This window comes from Populus euphratica, unplaced genomic scaffold (assembly GCF_000495115.2).
Source record: "Populus euphratica unplaced genomic scaffold, PopEup_1.0 scaffold256.1, whole genome shotgun sequence".
Taxonomy (NCBI): domain Eukaryota; kingdom Viridiplantae; phylum Streptophyta; class Magnoliopsida; order Malpighiales; family Salicaceae; genus Populus; species Populus euphratica.
The window spans coordinates 17891-30290 of record NW_011499987.1 but is presented as its reverse complement, the minus strand read 5'-3'; the positions used below and the strand labels follow the sequence as shown (position 1 = coordinate 30290).

General features: G+C 30.8%; 1 protein-coding gene and 1 long non-coding RNA gene across 2 annotated transcripts; both read right to left on the bottom strand.

The window, feature by feature from the left end:
* Positions 1-219: 219 nt before the first annotated feature.
* On the bottom strand, positions 220-3156 carry LOC105140203 (coiled-coil domain-containing protein 1-like). Its single transcript, XM_011046943.1, has 3 exons — positions 3094-3156; positions 2612-2874; positions 220-433 (listed from the first exon to the last, which is right to left on the bottom strand). The coding sequence occupies exons 1-3, from the start codon at positions 3154-3156 to the stop codon at positions 220-222; spliced, it is 540 nt and encodes a 179-aa protein (XP_011045245.1).
* Positions 3157-3169: 13 nt separating this feature from the next.
* Positions 3170-5134, bottom strand: LOC105140161 (uncharacterized). The gene is made up of 3 exons (XR_845141.1): positions 5074-5134; positions 3999-4081; positions 3170-3360 (listed from the first exon to the last, which is right to left on the bottom strand). It is a non-coding gene; the product is annotated as an uncharacterized LOC105140161 (long non-coding RNA).
* Positions 5135-12400: the final 7266 nt, after the last annotated feature.

Sequence of the window (12400 nt, the reverse complement as noted above, 5' to 3'; positions counted from 1 at the left end):
CCTGGTTTCTAAATCACTGCAAAGGCTCAACAAAGTTGATGTGTCCATTCTAAACATATTCACACATCGTTTCCAATGTCTTTGTAAAACTTCGGTCAACCAACGCATGCCCGTGTTGTACGAAACCATACACGGTTCTTTATATATATAATTAATATAATACATGTGTATGGCCCCAGCTGTGCACACAACTAACTTTTTCCTATCAAATTCTTGCCTCTAAAATGATTCATCATCCTCATCATTATCATTGTCATCGTCATCGTTGTCGTCTTCATCATTTGGCCCATCATCAGTATCCCCGCCTGAGCCACCATTATCATAATCACCATGATAGTTAATGTGATCAACAACACGCTCTATGATGTTTTCATAATCATCATCCAAATCTTTATTGAATATTGCATTACAACTCGTATTGTCCATATGTATACTGTTAAATAGATAAACAAATAAATATTGTAAAACACTATTGTTTTGATTTCTTTTGAAAAATATCATTTGGATAGTTTTGGCCCGGTCTGCCTTTGTAGAAATTCCACTCGGCATCCACTATTCACATTAACAGTGGAGGCCGCCTGGAATTTTTGTAGAGGCCGAAGAAGAAAAAAAAGAAGGGGAAAGGGGAAAGGGGAAAGGGAAGACGAAGCTACCCTGCGCTGCTCCAATGTCTGCCTGGCGGTCTGAACGGTGGTGGTTAATGGTGAATCGAGGGTGCTGGTTGGCTTATAGAAACTGGTCCTTCTTATCTGTCAACTGTTTCTGGTCTTTTTCTTTCTCTCTCTCTCTGCTACTTTGCATGTCTGTTTTGGATGTTTTGCTCTCCATTTATGGTGGTGCTGATGTTAAGGACAGTAACAGATGGTGGTTATTATAGCGGTGATGAGGAAGTCATACGATGGTGCCCCTATTTTAACCTTTGTATATTGTTGTTGTTCAGCTCTCTTATAGAATACAAATGGTTGCGTGACCTTACCAGTGTGTTTCACATATCAAATTATGGGTTGTCCTTCATATTGTTTCCACTCGTCTAGTTCGGCCGATTATCTTTATGGTGATGAGGGAGCTATGTGATGGTGCCCCTGTTTTGTGCCCCTGTTTCCCTCTTTTTTTTCTCTGTTTTGGTTTGTTTCCTCTGTTTCAGGTGGTTCATTATCGGGTTTTATATTCTTCTTCTTGTTTTTTATTCTATTAATTTCCATCTTTACAATGAATATTCCTCATCTATTTTTTCTTCTGAAAGGCGTTAACCCATGTGGAAATGTCCTTAACACAATCACATGTTAATACACTTTGTTGTTGTTCATGGTTTTAGTGCAGCAACTCATTTGATGTTGCTTTTGATGTTGTTTTACTGTGCATTGCATTGCTTTTGTTTATCTCATCAAGTAAAACATTGTTGCTCATCACTACAATACACCTATTTACAGTTCCATTTTACAGGTTACATGTGACTTCAATTTCATTTTACAGGTTGCATGTGACTTTTGCCTTGATAAAAGCTCGATTTAACGAAATTTCTTGCTTTTTATCTTCTCTCTCACTTATGAATATGATCCCTTGAAAACCCATTTTTAGGTTATTATTAGAAATTCCAACTCTACAAAAAAATCTATAAGACATGATCAATTTGGACGTGAATGACTTGATTTGAAACTTAATTAATTATGATAAATGAAAACTTGCTTAAGAATGCAAAAAATCAATAGAAGTAAAATTTGGTTAAGAAAACTGCAAAGACCTTTTCCAATGTAATTTAAATTTTGCTTTGTTATTATAATAAAACAATCTATTATAGTGCATTGAAATTTATGAGTTAAATTTGTTTTTTCAAATGAAACAATACATTTGATTTGCATCATCAACCAACATATTTATTAGTTAAAAACTTAAAGCATTGTCCACATCATAAACTAATATAATTCATATTAAATCATATTATCTCATATCATAACTAATAAGACTTAAAAATTCTCAAGTAACATTATAGCTTCGAACTACATTAAAATACAATGCATGGTCGGTACATAATAAATATTAATGCTCCATAAACTAATTAATTACAAACGTCATCCCAGTACAATGTGAATTGTTTAATTTATGGAGGATCCCGAACCAACATAAATTAATTTATTACTCCATATCAGTTAGAGAAATCTACAACTTTATTAATCTGTATATTTATATAAATGACAATAAATTTAAAAATAAGTTAAATAACAATTTAAATAATAATATTAGCAATAAATATATGAAAGCATGCATTTAGGATTAATATATACCTCTCGATCTAAGGTCGTTTATGCCATGTGTATATTCTCTGCAACCATTTCATCTTGTTTTCAAGATTACCCATAGTTTACCACATTTCTCTATTCCTTCTTAAACCTAAAAACTCAATAGCAAACCCATAAAAATCATCACCGATATGAACTCCTTTAATTGAGTGCAACTCGATCATAACCTCACGAATACTACACCCTTCCTAATCTTTACTGATAGATGTGGAATCACTATTGTTTGACATACTGTCAACCATTTGATCCTACCGTGATAGTAGTTGAAACCCAATTATGGAATTTCTTTTTTTTTCCCAGCTTAAACCTTAAACCTTTCTCTTTCTTTCCTCTTCTCACTACTATGGTTGTTTCTACTAGTAGACATATTAACCCCCTTACCCATGTCGCAAACATCATCGGCAAAATTTGGAATTTCGTCCTCTTTAGAATCACTACTTTCTTCTTCCAAATCTAGTTGTTCAACATTGGCATCTTGATTGCCATTAACACCGATATTATGATCAGGTAAGACTCCAGACGATGGAGCCCATGCATAATCATCGGTAGCAACAATGTTTGTGAATATTCTGTCGTACTTTATACACAAAGACAGTTTGATACCGGTACGTTTAAATTTTTTGGCCCCCTCTTATTTCCTACAAAAAAGAAATAAAATTATTTCATACAACTTAACCTAATTTATCAATAACTAAACTCAGATGTAAACAAATTGAAGATTAAGAATCGTGCCAAATAACCTTAATTTTGGATTTCCACCACTTATCACTAGCAAAAATAGTTCCTAATTCAGTACTCTAGCCCACACCAGTTTTAGAAATGAGCTTCTTCCATATCCTCCAATCCTTTTTGCAGCCATCCTATTTGTTCTACAGTTGTGCCTTGGTGAATGCATGCCCAGTGTGTTCTTTAAATGATGCCAACAAATATTTCCAACCAGTTTTGTCGAAATGAGTATTTAGTCTCATTCCTATGTTGATAGCCTTAATGCAAAGGTCACAAAAGACATGCAACATTTCTTTAGTCCATGCTGCTTTATCCATATTTTTAGGAGCTTCCATTCCTAGTTCGGTCATTATATTTGGAAGCAAAAATAATGAGTTTCAAGAAGCAGTGAATGTGATGTCTAATTGAATGCAAATATAGTCAACATACAAGTATTCAAACAATCAACAACGACGATTAAAAATGAAACAAAAAGGTTAAGACTTTCATTTCTGAAAATGAACTTAGAGCATCCAATATATATAAATAAACTTTGACACTAGGTAAATGCCTTAAAATTTCCTTGCCCAACATATTTCCTTTTTATATGCTATGTTTATAAACATGCACCACTGATCAGAGCATTTGATAGCATACAAGCCCTAAACAATTACAACAACACAAACAATTGACAACAACAAAATCAGAATTGAAAGATAGTTAATAAGAACAATCACCAAAGTTTACAATTTTGCACAACCATAAGGGCACATGACCGAGAAAAGCATATGGATAGTTAATCCAACAACTAACAGGATATATTTTAATTTCAGTATGCAAACCCAATTATGGTTGTAGTTACTTAACATAAATGACAACAACATATGGTCATAGTATTGTAAAAAAAAAACATATTCTAGCACCTTCTCTAGGCAAGTAGTTATGTAATTGTAAAAAACAGACACACATTAGTTAATTTTACAGCAGCCACATTACTTAATTTTACAGCAGCTTCTCTTTTTTGTTTCCAGACGAGTTTGCAGGAGTAATGTTATTGTGCCTCATACACCAATAGAAAACTGCAAAGAAATTCATCAACAATACAAACACAATTGTTAGAAACAATTGAATAAACAAGTAGCCATTACAGTTATGAAGTTGAAACAAGTCCACAAGACTGCATCGTTTGTTATTATAGCATAAGAACTTCAGTTGTAGGAAGCATAGTGATGTCAAGGAAAACTGAAAATTACCAAGTTGAATACTTGCTGTAATTTGTAATCCTAACTTAGTTTATATGTAATATGAATTTCATATTAAACTTTATGTTGACCCACATTTTTTATAAATTATAAAACGCTAGAATTACATAGTTCTTTGCAAGATCACATGAACCATAACAGACAACCTAAAAATTAACAAATTATTGTCACCAAATTTATTCTAAGTTCGGCAACTACAAAACAAAAGAGGCCTAAAACCAATTTTGCACAAGCTCAGCAAATTTGCCAAAATTTATTCACCAGCAGGTAAGGCATGGTTCATTACTATAAATGAATTCATGAACCATCAGGTAAAAGAATTCACTAAACCTCATCACTAATCTTTGTGTATCCTATATTCTTTGCACTACCAAACACTTCAATTCCAAAAGGTAGCTCGTAAAATCTTTCCATAGTAGCTACTTGCAAAATGGCAATACATTTCAAGCACTTGCATTTTCCACTCTCTAGTCTTTTCTACCTTCCCAGATCCATAGGCTTCCATAATGAAAACATCAACTTTAATCATACAGGAAAATCATTTCCAATCCTTCGGTATCATAGCTCAAATTCATGCATAGTGAACTTACTGACAGAACATAGTTACACCATATGTTAATCCAATAAATCTAACCAAAATTATTAACATCAGACAAGCTAAATATTAACCAATTCGTACAGCACTAAAATTATTCTTATTTCGGCAACTACAACATAGATAAGCCTAGAACATGTAATAATTTTGTATAAGTTTAGCATAGTGTCAACATTACTCACTATGAAAGAAAAAGCAAAAATGAGAAAAATACCTTTGTTTACTAATCGACAAGATCAACAACATGAAAGCGTGTCTCGAGTAGAAAAAAGTAAAGAAAATTCATTTTCATAATAGAGGAGAGAAGATAGTCAGAGTAAACAAATCTACAAATTTATTTGCAGAGGGATGAGCCGAATCTGACCCACAACAATCAAGCTTCACTATTGGTTCTTTGATGCTCTGATTTTTTTTACGAATCAGGAAGGAACTGGGAATTTCAAGAGGGGCCTAAAAATGGATGTGTGGAAAAAAAAACAGAATCTAGTTAAAGCAGAACCGACGCTTAAGAAAGAGTAGGACAAGTTGGCACGTCTTTAACTTTTAGCTATGAAACTATGCCCCTTCTCTAATGAAAAAGAAAAAAGTAGTCCTGCCTCCAACAGTAGAAAAGAGAACAGCGAGAATAGCAGATAAAAGAAGAGTTTATCCCCTCGAGGGAAAAATAAGACCAAGAAAATCTCAATTCAGCATAAGCAAGGGATGAGAGAGGCCTTTGCTGGAGGTTTGATTTTCCTCCAATGGCTTCAATTTGTTATCGATGGACTAATGGAATTTTTGCAAGAATTTTTTTTAAGAATCGAGGAGCAACTAGGAAGTTTGTTTTCCTCCAACGGCTCAACAAGTGTATTTTGTGGTCGATGGAAGTTAGTTTTACTCTGGATTTTTGAGGAATTAGAGAGGGGGGTTATTTATTACTTCGACACTCCTGCACTTGGGAGAAGACATCAATCTTTTCGTCGTGTCAAGTATGATTCAGTTTTTTAATTGTGGTTGTTGGAGAAACTGAGGTTGAGAGTTTTTTAATTGTGGTTGTTGGAGAAACTAAGGTTGAGAAGCATGATTTTCATGCTTTTGATAAAATACTGTTTCAAACACACTTTTGTGGTGGGTCCCACCAAAACAACACCACATTTAACATTTACCAAACACATGGAGTTGTGGTTGCCCCTTAACCTCATACGCAACCCCGTGCACATGCCCAGCATCCCAAGTATGGGGTTAACATGCCTGTGGTTTTTGGGTCTAGACAAGTTGTGTAGATGTTTATTATTAGTATAACTAATTATTTTTAAATATAGATTTAAGTATAGAAATCTAAATAATAATAATAAAAAAATATTATATTCTTGTTTATGACCGAATAAGTTGAGTATTTTTAACCCATCCTTTTTTTCACCTTTATAATGATTAAAATCCTTTGATATCTATTTGTCCTGTAATGCATGAAGATTAACATGTACAATTGTCATTTTCTTTGTATTATTGTAAATTCTTTATATTATTGTAAAGTTAAAAGAATATATGTCTATTAATAATCCTATATAACATAAATATAAAATCTAATCCAATTTGATAAGTTGATTCAGGACATAAATGACTCGAAACCTTGACGGAGTTTTAAATGATCAAAACTCAAGCTTTACAACTTACTTGGTTAAACTTAAGTAAAACCTGATTTTTTTTATATTTTTTAATAAAATTAAAAAATATAAAATTAATTTGTGATCTCATATTTTTTCTTATAATCTATATGCTTATACAATATTTTTTAATTATTTTCATGGGATAATTTACATGAAATATTTTTTTATGTTTTTTATGTGTGTGTGTACACTTTTCATATGAAGTATAGCAACTTATATTTTGAAATATTTTTTAAATTTTTTTATATAAAATAATAATAATAATAATAATATTATAAGTTAATTTGGATCGGGATTGTTTGTTAACAGTGTCAAACCAGTAGAGTTATAATAAAAATGCTATAAAGCTTTAGCCAATCAGCAAGGGAAAAATGAACTATAGTCTCATGCTTCAACAGAAAAAGACAAGGGAAAAAAAATCGATGTGACCTTTTTGACATGATGTGGACATCGCAGAATCTGAATGGTGATTGGAGGATATTGGACGCAAATTACTGGACCAGGGGAGCCAAACCCATCAAAACGAGAACGACTTTTCCCTTTCACGATATCTTCCATAAGATCCGATTAGTTATCAGACCATCCACGCGTCCTGATAGTACAGATGTCGAATTTAAATAAAAGAAACCTTAGCCCACCCTCTAAACTAGTGCGTGGACCCTTACCATCACTATACTGCTTTGCTTTCTCTTTTACGGTGTTATTGGTATTGTAATAATTTTTATAGTTATAATTTAAAAAAAATATTTTATAAAATTTATTTTTAATTAAAATTAATTTAATATTTATATATATTTTATTAAAATTAAAATTAAATAAAAAAATTAATATGTTTTGTTAAAAATAATTTTTAACTTAAGATTATAAAATAACTAAATGTTTTGTTAAAAATAATTTTTAACTTAAGGTTATAAAATAACTAACATATATATATTGATGATTTTAAATTTAAATATTATAGATTCAACTATTATTATTATATCATGAAATAAATAATATTTTATATAAAATATTTTTTATTATTTTATTAAACTCTGTATAATTTTATTACATGTGAAATTCATCCTATAAAAATTATAATTTTCATGGTTTTTTTAGTATGTAACAAAATCAGGTAAAATATCAATAGGAAAAAAATTGATATTATTATTGAATTTGATAAGTGTTATGTCATCATGCGATTTCCATTTAATTTATATAATATCATAGAATAATATTAAATACTAACTTTTCAAATAAAATATAATTAAAAAAATTAAATTTTTTTATTATTCAAGTAAACAATGCAAAATGAATTTTCACTCTGCACGGACTAGAAAAGGCAGCTTCGAGCTGCTTTCCACTGTATTGTATTTTAAACACAAATTATGTTAAGATCTACAAATAATAAATCATATTTTTTTAGTTAATGAACACTTATTTTCTGTGAGTTATTTTAAAAACAAAATAATTACAAAAAGAAATATTTTCTACAAATTTTTGAAAAAATAACATTGGTAGAAATCATTTTTAAAAAATAACATAGTCAATGAAAAATTATAATTTTTAATTTTTGTAATTTAAAAAAATTGATAAGTGAAACTGTAAGTGAGAGCTACGATTTTCAACTGCTACGATTTTTAAAAAACTAAGTGAGGATTGAAAATATTTTTATTGTATTATTTTTTAAAATATTTTTTCATAGAGTTAAATTTTTTTCGAAAAAAACTTCGCTAATTTTCAGAGATAATTTTCTTTCGAGCAATGCTAGCACGCGCTAAATCGAGAGAGTGGAGGAGAACAAAAATAAAGTTCAACTATTTAAATCTAAATTACTTGTTCAACTTCCAAGTTAATAAGATTGAAACACGTGTGCGACTTCTGGAACCTACTCCTAAGCAAATCCAATTCCAACTCCAACAACAGCTTCTTAATGCTATCTCAAAACAAAGCCCACGTGTCATCTTTTTTCAAGGGAACATCGACACGTCGTCATCTCTTATTGGATGATTTAACATGGTACATCGAGAAACGCCGTTGTTGGTACTTTCTGGGTGGGTCCCGTGGAAAGAAAATCAACCAATCAGGTATCTTCATTGTGTTGTGGGAGCCCTAGACACGTGGTGCATGTAGACCTAGCCACCCTGATGCGCTTGTATGATTATCGTCAGAGAGATTACCTACTCAACTACAGTCAGAGAGAGAGAGAGAGAGAGAGCGCGACAGTGATTGTCTGAGAGAGTGGACGTAAGTGGAAGTGGTGGTGGAAGAGGAGATATATATGGTGGAGATGGGTGGCCAGTGGAAGCTTGGTCCTCCAGGCTTAAAGATAAGATAATAATCAATCAGATAATGCTCGGATTCCAGCCAATTTGCTTCAAAACTGGTCAAAGGAGACTAAATTTCCAGTAACTGGAAGTCAGAGACCAAGAATGGATTGGTTTATTAAGGATGAAAGAAGAGAAAGTACGTTAGGTTTAAGAAGAATAGTTTGGAGCAGTATCAGAAGGCAGGAAGGCAAAAGATGGTACCAATGTAATCAAATCAAGTAACAGAAACAGAACATCATGGTCTCAAGCCAACGTTGCAATTGATTTCTGATTGGAAACTACTGATCTAATACCAGAAAAGCGATCTTTGTCAGGTGGTTACTGTTGTTTCTCTCTTTCAGTCCCACCTCTCCATCGATCATAAGGAAAGATGAGGATTTATTATTTGGTGTCAACAATAACCAGTAGTTGCTTGATGATATGGGTGGTTTACAAATGTCAGGTCCTATTACCGGAAAGAGAATAGTGGGGACGCAGTTGACAGTGGAGAGTATGGCCGACAAGTGCATAGAGAAGGTGTCATTGGTTAGTACGGACGTGGAGAATATGAGAACGACACGTGTTATGGGTTTATATCGGATGGTTTAAACAGGGTACAGTGGGTTAACGATGCGTACTCGACGATGGTGATGGTGAGACAGCAAGATGACGGGAAGTGACCGGAGGTTACTGCAGATTTGGTGATTAGTCTAAAAAATGGTTGAGTCATTAAGGATCAGCTTAAGTGGTGACTGGATTGGAATTTAGGTGAATAACCTTTGCGTGCATTATATATATATATATATATATGTAAGTTCACATGCGGGAATGGGTAATGATCCTCTTATTCTTATTCTTATTATTATATTATGTTTTTTATGGAAAAGAAAAATCATTTTTTGAGAAATTAGAGCTCGCAGTATATCATTTGGACATTTTCCAAGCAAATACAAGAAATAAATATAAAGAAAGATCTTGTTCAATAATTGTCAACTATTTCTCCATATATGATGGAGACACATTTTTGTCGACAAGAGAAAATTAGAGCTCGCAGTATATCATTTGGATAGCATTAACGCGTGCGCGCGTTGATTTTCTATGGAAGAATTTCAAATTAATTCTTCATATCAAAAGATATTAGATGTCAGAAATTACATTTGCTTGCGGAAGGAATGTAGATTTTTTGGAGATGTTACATCCCTTAGAAATCAAAGAATGTGATGCTCTTCAATAATAAGAACATTTACTAGTGTGAAGAATATGGAAATTTTATTTTGTTAACTAAAATACCTCCATTAATTATTAATATTAGATAGAATAATATATATACCTTAATTATTTTTATTATTTGCAGAAGCATTTTAAGCTTAAGTTAAAAGAATTAATAAATATGTATATTGTTGAATTTGCAATTTGTTTTAGATATTTGAATTAATTTGTATATATGTTGATTAATTTTATAAGTTTTAAAATTAATAATAATATAAATTATTAATAACCATCATACTAATCATATTAAAAACCAAGAGACTCAAATTTAGAATTGCATAAAAAATAAACTTATTGATCCAAGCTCTAACTACTAGTTTACCTACCATACTTAAGAGTATCTTTTTAATTACTTGGGCAAGGGATATCGTCCGACCAGATGTTCGAATTTAAGCGTGGATCTACAAGAAAGGATGCAGGGTGCCATACCGAAAGCAGCCAACCCGATCATTGCATGTGGTCGTTACCCTTTAAAGAAAGAAGATGGCACAACAAATCTATCAAATCTTTCTTGCGTCCTATTCTTACAGTAGTTCTCTTCACATTCTCCACACCAGCTGGCTGGCGCGTGACACTCTTCCACAAATAGGAATATATATATATATATATATATCCTCCCCATCATCATAATAATGCTAAACTAAACTCTTCTTTTCTTGTTAAATGTTGATGTAGGTTGATTTGATTAATTTATAAATTAATATATTTAAAAATTAATTTGATTTTTTTTAAAAATAAGAATAAATTATTAAAAATTTTAATTGTATTGAATTAACTTGTTTAGTGTACAACCTAAATTTTATATCAAATTAATCTTGAATTGGATAGAAAAAAAGCTAAGAAATAGAGAAAAAGAGACATTTTACCACTCATTAGAATTTAGAATTAAAATAGTGAAATGATATTATTGTCTTTAATTAAAAAACCTTGAATGAGGCATTAAAATTAAGATTATTTTTTTACTATGACATAATAGTTTTTTATAAATTATATAAAGTTAATCATTTTATTTTTTATTGTATAATAAAATTACTAATTTAACCCTAAAATTAAAGAAAATAATGTTTATTGCTCATGGGTGTTTTGGTCTTTCCAAATAATGTTACTACTTTTAGTTTTTTAAAGACAAAATCAACAGAATAATTTCATAAGAGCTTTTCTTTAATTATTATTTTATATTGATTTTATTGTAAATTTAAAGTTATCCAATGTGTATATATATGTGTCTATATATAAAAAGAATTGTTGACGTGTACGTAGCATGTGGATAATGTTTATATCATTTTTTTAGTAGTAAATATATAGAGTTTTATAGATTATACTAGGTTAAGGGTGTTCTCCTAAATCTGTATGTTTTTATTTATTTTTTAATATAATTTTTATTTATTTTATTATTTTTTTAGATTTGCTTTGATATTTTTTATGGTTTGTTTTCTATAGGGTCAGCTCCGGATTCATAACCATAATCATCAACCTTAAAAATTGATTTATTTCAATTTCACCCTTCAAATCTTTTTTATGAGATTATTTTAGTTTTATAATTATGACAATAGATTTTACAAATCCATACCTTATTTTTTTATTGTTATTTTTTTTTTATTTTTATATTCATATTATTTAAATCAAATCAATTTTCTTTGCTAAACCATTTTTTTTACATAAAATTATTTTTTGCATAAAAAATATTTGAAGCATGTGTAATAAATATATTTTTTAATTAACAATATCAATTAAGATCTATTTAAAAATGTGATTGAGTGTTTTTAAAAATATTTTTCACTTGAAATGTATTAAAATAATATGTTTAAATTTTAAAAAATTATTTTTAAAATTAACATATAAAAATAATATAAAAATACTAAAACAAATATTAATTTAAAATAAAAAAATAAAAAAAATATTATTTTTTTAAATTATTTTTAAATAAAAAAAACAAGCTATTTTAATAAAAGCCTCGTAGACACCGGCTACTTTAGTACCTAGTGGGGTTGATAATATGGTGGGGGGAGAGCGCGTAAAGGAATTAAATTCTGAACGAGTTTTTTAAGTGAAATGCTAATAGAAGAAAACCACGTGTGCCCATTCTCGAACCTAACAGAACCAGCTTTTTGTGGCATTTCCACTCCAGTTAACAGTGACTCTACTTCCACAGCCTAGGCTACGTGTGACGTGTCCCCATCCTTTCGGCAATGCTCTACACATTCCCTTCTCTAATTGGTTCCTTACTATGGGACCATCCTCAACGCTCTCAATTACGTTACTTTTTTTTTTTCTCCCCCACTGGACCCCACTTGTCCCAGAACTTCTGCCCAAAAACATCTCCCAAATATTTCTTCCT